This window comes from Maniola jurtina, chromosome 20, assembly GCF_905333055.1.
Source record: "Maniola jurtina chromosome 20, ilManJurt1.1, whole genome shotgun sequence".
NCBI classification, from domain to species: Eukaryota; Metazoa; Arthropoda; class Insecta; order Lepidoptera; family Nymphalidae; genus Maniola; species Maniola jurtina.
Genome location: NC_060048.1, coordinates 11,625,396 through 11,640,825, shown reverse-complemented (window position 1 = coordinate 11,640,825; position 15,430 = coordinate 11,625,396). Strand labels below are relative to the sequence as shown.

The 15,430-nt window shown below is 37.4% G+C and overlaps 1 protein-coding gene across 1 annotated transcript in view; it reads right to left on the bottom strand.

Annotated features, from left to right (window-relative positions):
* LOC123875871 (protein D1-like) overlaps positions 1-15,430 on the bottom strand; it is a 30,469-nt gene that overhangs the window by 919 nt on the left and 14,120 nt on the right. The window contains exons 2-3 of the mRNA XM_045921929.1: positions 945-1,065; positions 439-667 (exon numbers count right to left, since the gene is read on the bottom strand). Of these exons, the coding sequence (XP_045777885.1) occupies positions 439-667; positions 945-1,065 (350 nt within the window). The remainder of the gene's footprint in view (positions 1-438; positions 668-944; positions 1,066-15,430) is intronic.

The window sequence follows — 15,430 nt, the reverse complement described above, 5'->3', positions numbered from 1 at the left end:
CAAAGCTACTACACTGATCGCGAGCAATTTACTCTTATCCATTGAGGAGTTCTGTTCTCCATCTCCGAAGATATTCATCAGATCTTCACGAAATTTATATGGGACCACCTGCGAAGCAAAAAATATATTTCCAAATCGGTCCAGGCGCCTTTGAGTACCTAATCGGGGAACATACATAAAAAATAAAAAAAAGATTCTGACGAATTGAGAACCTTCTCCTTTTTTGAAATCGGTAAAAATGAAAAAAGTGGAATGAGATGGAATCCATATTATCTGCTAATATTATAAGTTCGAAAGTCTGTGTATCTATCTGTTACCTTTTCACGGCTTACCTCAACCAAAATTTGATACTTTTGGCCGCCATATAAATTAAAAACTGTTGTTCCTTGTACGATGGTATACGGTTCGCATTTGGTCGATTTTTTTTTATTGGCTTACCTGAGGAGTGCCTCATCAGTGGTATTAAGGATCCCACATTGTTCATAAACGTACAGAAAGTAACGGTTTATTCCACTGCAAGGAAAAGGATTCGGTCCAGACCAAGCCGCTATTTCACAAGCATCCTCTAAATTAATATCTGAGATTCCATAAACGTTGACATACAACGCTTCTAGGGATGCACTTAGAATATCATTAAGTTCACAATCTATAGAAGGAAAGTCGGGATCTGTAAAAAATAATGTTAGCCTTTAAAACTCAGGAAGCGCGAAAGAATTCACCCTTTCTGGGCATAATTTTCTTTTTATTGATTGTATGTTAGCCCTTGACTACAATCATGTCTGGTGGTAAGTGAAAATGCAGTCTAAGATGGACACGAGCTTGCTTGGAATCGGTATGGCAACATCGTACCGTTTATATGTATTGGTGTTAACTTTCTATTATTCTACTTTTATTAGCTGAATAGTCAGTCTAACCTAGCTATTTTAATTTAAAAAATCACATACTTATCCCCACAAACGTGTAATAAGAGTCGGGTTCGAAGTCAAATTCAATAGTGGGCCGCTCGATCGCTGCTTCGGGGGGTATTTCTATTCCTGGAATTATTTCTAGCTCTTCGAAGTTTACCTGTGAATGATAATAAAAAATTATCGCTACTATTATGAATTATATATTATAAACTACATATATATCATCATCGTCTTCAGCCTGTGGTCGTCCACAGTTGGACATAGGCCTTCCCTGATCAGACATCATCTGTTTCGGTCGATGCAGCATGATTTAGTAGACAGGCATTTCAAAAATTATGAAGCCGTCCAAAAATGGATCGCTGAAAAAAAAGAGTGCAACCACACCCGGTTCTTAGCCTTCCTCATACAGCCAATTCCCGCCAGCCTCTATATATCGTCGGTCCATCGTGCTGGAGGGCGTGCCACACTAAGCTTGCTTATACGCGGTCTCCACTCCAGGACTTTCCGGCTCCAACGGCCATCGCCTCTACGACAGGCATGACCTGCCCACTGCCACTTCAGCTTGCTAATAGTTTGGGTTATGTCAGTGACCTTGGTCCTCCTGCGGATGTCCTCATTTCGGATCTTATCCTTCAGAAAAACTATCCATAGCCACTCCATAGCTCACTGAGCAACTTTGAATTTGTGGATATGGCCATTTGTCAGTGTCCAGGTATCAGCACTATAAGTGAGGACGGAGATATATGTATATAGCAATAGTAAATTAAATTAGAAAACCATATTGGCGCCTGTTTCTTACTTTAAGTATCTGTTGTGGTACGGGGGTGGCATTCGCGGCTCTGAAGATCTGGGCGGCGGAGTTCCTCCGACGCGACGTTAACCTCGCCAACTCTACCGCTGACGACAGCAGCACCATCGCTGTACACGCTAGTACCAGTTTCATTGTGATGCTAGCAATACTGGACCGAGAAATAACTGAAAAATGTATAGTACAATGTACCCTATAGGTTTCTTGACAGACACGACAGGCAGACAGACAGACAGACGGACGGACGGACGGACGGACGGACAGACAAACGGACAGACAGACAGACAGACAACAACGTGATCCTATAAGGGTTCCGTTCTTCCTTTTGAGGTACGGAACCCTAAAAACAACGCTGTACGGTACTTAAATTTGTATCCCGGGAAATTAGAGTTCCCACTGAATTTTAAAAATCTAAAGCCACGCGAACGATGTCCCGGGCATCATCTGGTAGTCATTTATAGGGAGAAACCTACATGATATCAATGTACAGTTCACGCGCGGGGTCTACACTCTAGAAACTTGAGAGCACGTTTTACCTAAAATGGGTACTTAATACCCATTTTAGGTAAAACGGCTATTTATTTTCCCTCTACGCCGTAGACCGCTATTGGTATAATGTATATTTATCTACGAAACTGTTTCGAAAACAAACACTTACCTTCAGCTCTTCTTTAGTTATAAAAATTTAGTTTAGTTCACACTTTTATACCTACTTATCTAGCTTATGCAAATTGCTAACTTTTTTCTGTAATAATTAGCGCTAAGTGTAGAAAACATGTTAAATTATTTATCTAAATGGTTTATTTATATAAGCTAAAGTTACATAATTAAGTACCTATATTATATTGTCGGGTCGTGACAAACACAATTTCGCATTTATAATATAGGCTTTGATATTGACAAAATATGCGTATCAATGTGTTATATCTATTAGAATCTTCCTACGTGAAATGTTCTGAATACGATCAAACCCGTATTTTACCGGAATCAAATCTGTTACTAATAGGAAGGAAATGAAAAAAATGTATTGTATGCTATATGTTATGTATTACGGAATCTACTTTTTAACCCCCGACCCAAAAAGAGGGGTGTTATAAGTTTGACGTGTGTATCTGTGTATCTGTCTGTGGCATCGTAGCGCCTAAACGAATGAACCGATTTTAATTTAGGTACTTTTTTTTGTTTGAAAGGTGGCTCGATCGAGAGTGTTCTTAGCTATAATCCAAAAAAATTGGTTCAGCCGTTTAAGAGTTATCAGCTCTTTTCTAGTTTTCTTGTAGAAAAGAAGGTTAGATAACCGTTAGGTTCTTAATATTATGTCAATTGACAAATTTATGTCAAGATGTCAAGATGCCTTCACTTGTCGGGGGTGTTATAAATTTTTAATTTACACTTGTTATCAAGCAATTATACTGATCGCGATCGATTTGCTGTTACCCGTTGAGGAGTTTGCATATCTACTTTAACTATCTTATATGTTAACCCGAACTATCAGCTACCGCTGTACCAAATTTTATCAAAATCCGTCCAGTAGTTTTTGCGTGATGCGGACACAGACAGACAGACGGACAAAAATTCGATAAAAAATTGTTGTTTCATAACACATGAAAGTTAGAGTATGAGAGTTAGGGCCCAGGATGGCACCCTGGACCCTCCATATCGGAGGCCATTTAACAACTAGGCTACCATCACCGCTTTGCCGTACAATAGTTTGCTGTACCTAATAATATTTTAAGCACTACACGCAAAAATATACTTAAAACTAGCTGTGCCCGCGACTTCGTTCACGTGGAATAGTGACTTTTCAGGCAGCATATACTCTGTACGTTAAAAATGTTCGCCGTGATTCTTTAAATTGACATAACTTTTTTATTTATGAACCGATTGACATGAAATAAACACTAAATGTTAAGTGAAGCTTACTACAATATATAAGTGAAAACCGTATCTAAATCGAATAAGCCGTTTCTGATATTAGCGTGCACAAACACACAGACAAACAGACAAAAAAAAAATTAATTACAATTTGAGGTTCGGCATCGATATAATAACAACCCCTGCTACTTTTTTTTTATGTATTTCCATTGTACAGACACCACTTTTCTACAATTTTATTATATGTTATAGATTTTTCCACTTTCCCCAGTAAAGATCTCTCTCGAGTAAAGTTTCCTATTCAGTAAAGTAATAACACTTCAGGGCAATATGTTGAAAAACCTTTTATTTCACTAACTAGGAGTTCTCTCTGACTTCGTCCGCGTACAATTTCTAATTTCTTATGAGATTGAGTAATTTTCCCCACTGTAAAAAGCCTATTCACTCACTTAGTGTCACCATAAGAGTTTCTTTATTACCAAAATGGTATGAAACCCTAAGAATTCTAGGTGGTTGAACTTACAGCTTTCATGGGTACGACTTTCATACAATCTTCAAACCCCGTTTTACAGTCTTAGGGGTGGAATTTTGGAAAATCCTTTCTTAGCTGATGTATCATCATCATCATCATCAGCCTGTGGACGTCCACTGTTGGAAATAGGCCTTCCCTAAATAGCGCTACCACACCCGGTCCTCAGCCTTCCTCATCCAGCCACTTTCCGCCAGCCGCTTTATATCGTCGGTCTATCGTGCTGGAGGGCGTCGCGCTTGCTTAAACGCGGTCGCTGATGTATGAATTCTAGAAAAACCCTATCTTCTGAATTCCAAATTAATAATGACGGTATATAAAATTTTCTCATACAAACTTTCATTCCCTATTCAGCCTTGAAGGGTGTGTCATGATTTTCCAAATAATAGTATGTTGTTATGATTTTAAAATTGAGGGTGTGTGATTTGGCTTAAATAATTTATTGTTTTGGTCAAATCACATACTTTTTTACAATTACTTGTAGCTTGGAGAGAATCTCATTGGACGGATTTTTAAGACGATCTCATTGGTCAATTCATTGTTTCGGTATGATTTTAAAATTGAGGGTGTGATTTGACTGAATAATTTATTGTTTGAGTCAAATCAGATACTTTTTATAAAATTACAGGAATCTCATTGGATAGAATATTAAGAGGATCTCATTGGTCAATTCAGTATTTCGTTAGGATTAGAAAAATGAGAGTGTGTGATTTGACGTAAATAATTTGTTGTTTCGGTCAAATCACATACTTGTTTTTACAACTGCATTGAATTTTGGAAAGAATCTCATTGGATGGAATTTTAAGAGGTTCCCATTGGTCAATTCAGTTTAAGTTCAGTCCAATCACAGACTCTTCTCAGTTCAGTAATTTAATGAATGGAAAATAGGATATTAAAGCCGGACGACTGATTACTTTTAAGTTAGTTCTTGTTAATCATTCAAAGAGATAAATTGTGAAGAAGTGTATTCCTTAAGTAACAAACAAGCTGTATATAAATCAAGTAATATAAAATATACTTAATATTGATTTAAGGGAGAAGTTTTATTATACTTCAGAAGTGGGATAGAATCCAGGAAAAAAAAAAGGTACGTGATCGAAAAACAAAAATATACAAATGAATTAATTGCTTGTAATTAATTTTACTAAAAGAATTAAACGCGATTGCTAAGCGCCCACTTTTAAGCAACTTTATTTTTACGATTTCTTGGTTACATAAGTCGTGACGCAACACATTAAGTCAGGGCAACTCTCTGAAATGTGTTGTTGTTTAGGATATGTGTAATAGCGTGTGTGGGTACGTGGCTAGGGCTACTCTCTAGTAGTACTCCAGCGCATGTTGTTACATATATTGGTGGGACATATCACGTGCTTGGTCGGGGCTACCCTCCGATAGCACGGGATATGTTTGAGCTAAATGTAACCAATAATTGTGATTTTCTGTTGCTTCTACCCACTTTGAATAAAACAATGTACCCTGTTACGAGTTGTTGGTTACGTAACGTTACACATTACTTCAGGGCGACTCTCTGATAATGTGTTATTGTTTAAATTATGTGTAATAGTGTGTGTGTGTGTACGTGGCTAGGGCTACTCTCTAGCAGTACTGTAGCACGCATTGTTACACATACTGGCGGAACATATCGTGTGCTTGCAATAGAACAGGATATGTTTGAGCTAAAGGGAACCAATGGTTGTAATCTTCTGGTACCTACCTTCTTTTAAAGAAATAATATTTTCTATTTGTAATTTTTGCTTAATTATTATTGATATTACTGATAGTTTTGATGTAAAATTACTTACAAGCAATGCAAGGTGAACATAAATTGTGAGGTTATTCTTACTAATAATTTTTATGACAAGTTGCCTGATTGATATGTGAACTATGATCGTTCACCGGATGATGGGGCGAACCATGTGACTTCACTGGTTTATTGAGTGGGTAGTGATGTTTGCTACTGGTTATTAAGTGAGTCACTGGTCGTCGGATTATGTTAGCTAAGAGGGCGTGCTAGTGGTTTCACTGGTTTATTGAGTGGGTATGCTTCCTACTGGTTGTTGAGTGAGCCGCTAGTCGTCGGATCATGTTAGGGGGCGAACCATGTGACTTCACTGTTTTATTGAGTGGGTATGCTTCCTACTGGTTATTGAGTGAGTCACTGGTCGTCGGATTATGTTAGCTAAGAGGGCGTGCTAGTGGTTTCACTGGTTTATTGAGTGGGTATGCTTCCTACTGGTTGTTGAGTGAGCCGCTAGTCGTCGGATCATGTTAGGGGGCGAACCATGTGACTTCACTGTTTTATTGAGTGGGTATGCTTCCTACTGGTTGTTGAGTGAGTCACTGGTCGTCGGTTTATGATAGTTTAGGGGGCATGCTAGTGGCTTCACTGGTTTATTGAGTGGGTAGTGATGGTTGCTACTTGTTGTTGAGTGAGTCACTAGTCGTCGGATAAAACTGTTTTATGAACACCTTAGTAGCTCAAAGTCAACTAGTATTGTTATTAACAATTGTAACCAAGTCAAGTGATATGTTCTATGAAGTTACTGCAATTATATCACACTGATGAAATTTTATGGAAAGCATTTTAAGGGGTGTGAATTATATTATGTTCTAAATGGTACTAGTGGGAGATGCTTTTGACGATTCAAAAGAACTTGTAAAAGTCTAATTGAATAAAAATCTTTTGAATTTGAATTTCAATTTGAAATTATACGTATTTCAGTGAGGTGTGATGATGTCCGGTGAAGAACCCGGTACTCCAACTGATACGCCAGCGCGATCGTCGCGTAAACCTAAAAAAAAGAAGGCTAGGTGGAGAAGTCCGTCCCCATCTAGTTCCAGCGAAGAGGTTGTACCTAGGAAGATACGTAAGCGTGTAAAAAATCTTTCTGCTAAAGATATCCTGAAGTTAGTTAAGCATGTTTCAAGAGATCCTTCCAAAAACTCCTGGAATAACAACAACCTTAACAATGTTATTCCGGAGTTTAATCCGTCAAGTAAAGTCCAAACTATCGAAAGCTGGCTCCGAAAAGTTAACGAATGTGCGGCTATATATGGATGGGACGAGAAACAAACTGTACACTTCTCTTTGCAAAAGTTAGCGGGCTTAGCTAAAAAATGGTTTGAAGCACTGCCAACAGTTGTCTTCACTTGGGATGAATGGCAAGTTAAACTCAGGAAGGCTTTCCCTAGTGAAGAAAATTATGGACGTCTTTTAGAAGAAATGTTAAACCGCACTTCACGTAGTGGGGAAAGTCTTCGTGAATATTTTTATGATAAACTAGGATTATTAAATAGATGTGAAATTAGTGGACGAAAGGCTGTTGACTGTATTATATACGGTATTAGCGACCGTTCGATTAGGAATGGGGCACAGGCGCAAAATAGTTTGGAGCCTGAAGATTTACTTTGCTTTCTTGCATCTCAAAAATCCCAACCACTGCATAATAGTAAGATAAATGAACGTACACCTCAAAGGTCAAGCTCTGGTAACCCAAACACGAGTTCTAACAGTACTAAAGTCAGTTCATTTGCTTGTTACAATTGCCGAAATAAGGATCATCCTTTTTATAAGTGCCCTAAGCCCATTATTAAGTGCAAAAAATGCAATCGTATAGGACATGATTTTGAGGGGTGTAAATTAGAGCCCCGTGTTTCTTCGAATTCTAAGTCCAGTCAAGTGGGGAGTACAGTGGAGAAAAATATTCTAAAAATTGATTCTAACAATGATAGTAACGCCAAATTCTTTAAAACCGTTGTAATCAATGATAAGTCTTTCAAAGCATATATTGACTTCGGGAGCGAATGTACACTCTTGCGTAGTACCGATGCCGAACATCTTAATGTAGTTAAGAGTTTTGATAATGTTCCAATAGTTAAGGGTTTTGGACAATCGTCAGTGGTACCTTTATACAAGACAAATGTGTTTGTTAGGGTCGATGAAATTGAATCGGATATTGAGATTTTGGTCATAGATGATGTCCACATGCAGACATCGCTTATTATCGGACAGAATTTTACGGAATTGCCATTTATTACCGTGTTAAAAGACAGCTCTAATCTTACATTTTATAAAAGCCCAAATATAACCTCTTCTGAGGATTCAATAGGTATTTTGAAGCTATACAATACTAATACGGTGGAAGTCTCAAAAACCAGCACTGTCCCGGTGCATTCAAACTGTAACTTTACGGGAGACGTGTTCATCGAAGGTTATAATAGTATCGAAATAGGTAAAGAGTTTTGTCTTTTACAGGGTGCTTTTAGTATTACTAACGGCAAGGGAGCAGTTGTTATTACTAATTTGTCACCTTATACTATAACCTTAAAACCAAACGTTTTAATAGCTAGGGCCATTCCGTTCAGTGAGCAAAAAGTCTGTCATGTAAATAAAATTGTGAAAGACTTATCTACTGTAGAACCTCTTAATAAAAACGAAATTAAAACTGGACCAGGCTTGGATAGTGAACAATTGGATAGATTGTACTTGTTATTGCAAAACTATCGCGATTGTTTTGCTACAAACCTTACTGAAATAGGTTGCGCGGTTGATGTAGATATGAAGATTGATTTAGCTGATAATAAGCCAATTGTTTACCGTCCATATCGTTTGTCACATCATGAACGAGAACAAGTTCGAGAAACTATTGACGAATTACTTCAAAATGATATTATTCAGGAATCGAAGTCCGACTATGCCAGCCCGATTTTGATGGTAAAAAAGAAAACTGGGGAACAGCGACTGTGCGTAGACTTTCGGGCTTTGAATAATAAGACTATTAAGGATCGTTTTCCGTTGCCGCTTATAGAAGATCAAATTTCAAATCTCAGTGGCAATAGTTTCTTCACGACTCTTGATCTCGCTTCGGGGTATTATCAAATCCCCATGGCCAAAGAAAGTCAACATCTCACTGGCTTTGTTACGCCCGATGGGCATTACGAATTTAAAAGAATGCCTTTTGGTCTAGCAAATGCACCAGCCGTATTTCAGAGAATGATAAACAAAATACTCGGAAACAGGCGGTTTGAATACGCGTTAGCTTATTTAGACGACGTTTTAATTCCCGCAAAAAGTATTGATGAAATGTTCCAACGACTAGAAGACGTGTTAGTACTTCTTAGACAATATGGCTTGACCTTAAAGCTGAGCAAATGTCGATTCTTTGATAACACTGTCAGCTATCTTGGTTATGAAATTTCTCCACGAGGCATTCAGCCGAGTGAATCAAAAATTAGGGCAGTTCGGGAATTCCCAGCACCACAAAATGCTCATGAGGTCCGCCAATTTCTAGGCTTGACTGGGTATTTTAGGAAATTTATTAAGGGTTATGGAGAGATTGCTCGTCCATTAACATCTTTGTTAAAGAAGGACTCCGTTTGGCGATGGTCCAACACAGAAGACCAGGCATTTTCAACTTTGAAGGATAGGTTGGCCAGTAGGCCTGTCTTGGCTCTTTACGATCCCACGCTCGAGACAGAACTCCACACTGACGCTAGTGCTTTAGGTGTAGGAGGTATACTTATGCAATGGCAAAAGGACGCTAGAGTTTTAAAACCAGTCGCTTATTTCAGCCGGCAGACTACTCCCGAAGAAAAACACTTGCATTCCTACGAACTAGAAACGCTAGCTGTCGTATGTTCTTTAAAGAAATTCCGCGTATATTTGCTAGGCATTCATTTCAAAATTTACACAGATTGGGCTGCCTTACGCACTACACTAACCAAGAGAGATCTCGTTCCGCGGATAGCGAGATGGTGGTTGCATATGAGTGAGTTCACGTTTGATATTGAATATCGACCTGGTGTTCAAATGTCACATGTGGATGCACTAAGCAGAAACACCCGATTGTCTGTGGAACCAGATAATGGTCCCTCTGTTGGCGTATATGCTATAAGCAAAGAAAATTGGATTTTATCATTACAATTAGCAGATCCCGAAATATCCCGCATATTCAAAATTCTCAGGCCCGAAAATGACCAAGAAAGCAAGGACATTCGTAACAGTTATGTTATACGAGACCATGCCGTGTATAGGAGGGTAGATGATAGGCTATGTCTAGTTGTTCCGAGAAGTGCTCGATGGCAAATATGTCGGGCCAACCACGATGAAATTGGCCATCTCGGGTATACAAAAACTCTAGAAAGAATACAACATTCATACTGGTTCCCTAGACTAAGAAAATTTGTTAAAAAGTATCTTGAAGCATGCTTAGAGTGTGCTTATAATAAAGATAACGCGTCAAGACAAAAGTCTGGTCATTTGTACCCAATAGAAAAAGTACAAATACCATTCCACACGATTCATATAGATCATCTTGGGCCTTTTGTTAGGAGTAAAAATGGTAATACCCACATCTTAACGGTAGTAGACGCTTTTACAAAATATGTTTTCGTAAGAGCGGTAAAAGATTTGAAAACCAAAAGCACAATTAAAGTTTTAGAAAACATATTTTATGACTTCAACGTTCCGGCTAGAATTGTTTCTGACCGAGGCACAAGTTTTACATCAACAGCTTTTCAGACCTTTTGTAAGACACTTGGTATTAAGCATATATTGAACGCAGTAGCTTGTCCCAGAGCTAATGGACAAGCAGAGAGGTTTAATCAAACCATCTTGAACTCATTGTCAACGCAAAACTTTGCAAGCCATGAACGCGACTGGGACAAGTGTCTGAGTAAAATTCAATGGGGCATCAACAACACTGTAAATGCCTCAACACAGAAAACTGCGACAGAAGCTATGTTTGGAATTAAATTGCGCGATGTTTTATCAAATAAGCTTAATACCGAACACTGTTTGAATAATAATTTAGATTTACAACAAGTTAGAGAGCAAATTAGTAAAAATATCAAGAAAGACCAAGTAAAACAAAAGGAAAAACATGATGTAGGTCGAATCCCCGCAACTAAATATGACGTCGGTGATTTAGTGAAAATTTCTCGAAATAATTTTGATAATGATAAGAAAAGTACAAAGCTTCTGTCGAAGTTTGTGGGTCCATACAAAGTTACTGAAGTTCTAGGCAATGACCGCTATAGAATAACAGATATTCCCGGTTTCATTAGGAAAGGCAAACTTTATAAAACTGTCATTGCGGCTGATAGAATCCGACCTTGGATTCATATAAAAGCTTTAGAATTACATAGCTCCGACGAGAGTAGTTCTGACGACGCTGGTAAAAGTGACGCTGAGTAGTGTTATTTATACAAGGATGATTGATTTATTTTTGTTTTTATTATTACTATTTTACCTTTATTTTATGTTAGTTTTGTTGGTAAGTATAATTTTGTTTTGTACGTGTGTGTGTTCATATGTTATGTTATGTACCTACAGTGTTGGTTAGTAAAATTGTTAGTTTACAAATGGTTAAAACTACTTAGTATATACCTACATTTATATCTATCGCTAAAATATACATACATATATTATTATTGTGAAATTATTTGTTCGAGTAGGTAATCACTATTCAATGTAGATAAGGATCCCATATTTGGGTATAAGGCCTTTCCCCCCCGGTTTGTCTTTATTTTTTGTATTTTTCATTAATGCAAGCTCTTGAAAAATCCATAATATTTATGTAAATTAGGTAAATTCTTTCCATATATTTCTTCTTATTGTATTACTGTTACTTCTTACTGTGTTATTTATACAAAGATGATTAATTGATTTTTGTTATTAATAAATTGTAATTATCTTTATAATAATATAATAAGTAGGAAAATGTTATGTTCAATGGTTTTGTTGTTTTAATTACATAGAAATTTGATTTTGTGTGAGTGAAATATACATAAAATGATTTTATTCTCTATGTTATTACGAAATTGTAATTATCTTTACAATAGTGTTCTAAGAAAAGCGTAATGTTAATAGATAAAAGCGTAATAGATGATTTTATTTCTAGCCTATTATTAAATTGAAATTATTTCTATATGTTGTGTCTGGAAAATGTAATAATAGTGTTTTGTAAAGAAAATAAAATGTCATGATTTAGGTAAAATTACAACTTATGATTGTGTGTGCCAGGGGGCGACACAGTGTCCGATGGCCGAATGTCATGATTTTCCAAATAATAGTATGTTGTTATGATTTTAAAATTGAGGGTGTGTGATTTGGCTTAAATAATTTATTGTTTTGGTCAAATCACATACTTTTTTACAATTACTTGTAGCTTGGAGAGAATCTCATTGGACGGATTTTTAAGACGATCTCATTGGTCAATTCATTGTTTCGGTATGATTTTAAAATTGAGGGTGTGATTTGACTGAATAATTTATTGTTTGAGTCAAATCAGATACTTTTTATAAAATTACAGGAATCTCATTGGATAGAATATTAAGAGGATCTCATTGGTCAATTCAGTATTTCGTTAGGATTAGAAAAATGAGAGTGTGTGATTTGACGTAAATAATTTGTTGTTTCGGTCAAATCACATACTTGTTTTTACAACTGCATTGAATTTTGGAAAGAATCTCATTGGATGGAATTTTAAGAGGTTCCCATTGGTCAATTCAGTTTAAGTTCAGTCCAATCACAGACTCTTCTCAGTTCAGTAATTTAATGAATGGAAAATAGGATATTAAAGCCGGACGACTGATTACTTTTAAGTTAGTTCTTGTTAATCATTCAAAGAGATAAATTGTGAAGAAGTGTATTCCTTAAGTAACAAACAAGCTGTATATAAATCAAGTAATATAAAATATACTTAATATTGATTTAAGGGAGAAGTTTTATTATAGGTGATTCTCAAAAAAGCTTAGGTATACCGACAGGTTTTTATTATTCAATCAAACTGATGATTTTAGTCCCATTTCCCATGTCTCAAACTTCAAAATCATCGGTACAGAATGGTCAGACTCTTGCAGTTAGTATTATTTATGAGGGTCTCTCCGTCACTCGCTCCATACAATCGTAGCCCCAATTTCATTTGAATACTAGCGACCCGCCCCGGCTTCGCACGGGTGAAACATAGGCTAATAATTTTAATTACTTTTATTCTATGGAAAATGGTTATAATGGCTAAAATATAAATGTTTGGTTTATACTATCGCGGACTTTTTTGTAGGCATTATTGAGTTCTACAACTTTTCTATAGAAGTCAACCATACATCTCTAACCATTTAGGCAGCGTTCGCGCGTACGGCAGTTTTTTCGACGCCTTACTCCACAATTTTCACTACCACGAAAAATCCTATCTATTTTCCGGGATAAAATATAGCCTATACGGATTCGGAAGAATCCCTCTAAGTAATGGTAAAAGAAATTTTGAAATCGGTCCAGTAGTTTTTGAGCCTATTCAATACAAACATACAAAAATACAAAGGTTTCCTCTTTATAATATTAGTATAGATTAAGCAACCCATGAAATTTTGCAGACATATTCTAGAAACTAATATCTGTGCCTGTGGTGTTTTAGATTTTTCTAAAAATATGTAGGTAGTTTTAAAATTACAGAGGCACAAAGATTTGTATGTGAATTTTTAAGACCGCGTAACTTTGAAACCGAATATTTTAACGGAACTCTAGAAAACCACAGGCATAGATATTGGTTCCTGGAACGTTTCTTCAAAATTCCATTGAGTATGATTGCTTAGTATTCCAATGAGAGACGAACTACGTTTGTATGGAACGAATGACGGAGAGACCCCTCTTAACGGAATTCTACTGGTCATTATATCAACTCCGAGCGAGGCGATCCGCTGACGGATCGAACAGGCCGTGTGTAGTGAGCGTATGTTCAGGCCGTGTGTAGTGAGCGTATGTTCAGGACGTGTGTAGTGAGCGTATGTTCAGGCCGTGTGTAGTGAGCGTATGTTCAGGACGTGTGTAGTGAGCGTATGTTCAGGACGTGTGTAGTGAGCGTATGTTCAGGACGTGTGTAGTGAGCGTATGTTCAGGACGTGTGTAGTGAGCGTATGTTCAGGACGTGTGTAGTGAGCGTATGTTCAGGACGTGTGTAGTGAGCGTATGTTCAGGACGTGTGTAGTGAGCGTATGTTCAGGACGTGTGTAGTGAGCGTATGTTCAGGACGTGTGTAGTGAGCGTATGTTCAGGCCGTGTGTAGTGAGCGTATGTTCAGGCCGTGTGTAGTGAGCGTATGTTCAGGACGTGTGTAGTGAGCGTATGTTCAGGCCGTGTGTAGTGAGCGTATGTTCAGGCCGTGTGTAGTGAGCGTATGTTCAGGACGTGTGTAGTGAGCGTATGTTCAGGCCGTGTGTAGTGAGCGTATGTTCAGGACGTGTGTAGTGAGCGTATGTTCAGGACGTGTGTAGTGAGCGTATGTTCAGGACGTGTGTAGTGAGCGTATGTTCAGGACGTGTGTAGTGAGCGTATGTTCATAGAAGTCCATATAAAGAATACTAACCGCGCGAGTTGAGGCGGTACAGGTCGGTTGCCGAGTGACTAAGTTGGGCCTAACTTACCTTATTAACCTACTTAGATTTTGCTGGGCATTTTCATACTGAGTGCATTTCAAAAACCACCAGTTTGATACCGGACTCTCTAAATACCTACACTCTATCAGGGTTTTTAGTTACACGTAATATTTATTATTACGTGTACTAATATTATTAAATATTTATTACTAGAGGATGCCCACGACTTCATCTGCGTGGATTTAGGTTTTTAAAAATCCCGTGGGAACTGTTCGATTTTCCGGGATAAAAAGTTGCCTATATCAATTACAGGGACGCAAGCTACCTCGGTACCTTTCATACAAATCGGTTAAGCGGACGGGTTTTTGGGAATCCCATGGGAACTCTTTGATTTTCGTCAGAATCGGTTAAACTGTTGGGCCGTGAAAAGGTAGCAGACAGACAGACAGACACACTTTCGCATTTATAATATTAGTATGGATATGGATTATAAAACAAAGAGGTTATAAAGGAGAATGCGCATATTTGATCAATTAATATTATAGAGCAAAGAGATTACAAGAGTTTAAAATAGAACAAGACTGCTCACAATTAAACTGGCGCGAATGAAAATAAACACGGACTTTTTCATATAATATGTTTATTAATACAATTTCAAAGTTGTTTAGTAAAAGAAGAATAACGTTTTACTTTGCCAAAGTGTTCAATTATCGTGGACTAACTGTACAAACTGCAATATAAGTTTTTTCTTGAATTCATTTTTTATTGTTTCCTCACAAATAAGATAAAAGTACTACACAAGTCTCGGTTGAAATAGCAATGAACAGCCTCGTTCAGAAGGATTCCGCTAGCGCCTCATCCTTTTAAAATCACTTTGAAAGTCCTTGGCTTCGCCTCGTCCTTCTAATATTACTTCGCTGTATATTGCTTTATTTCGAA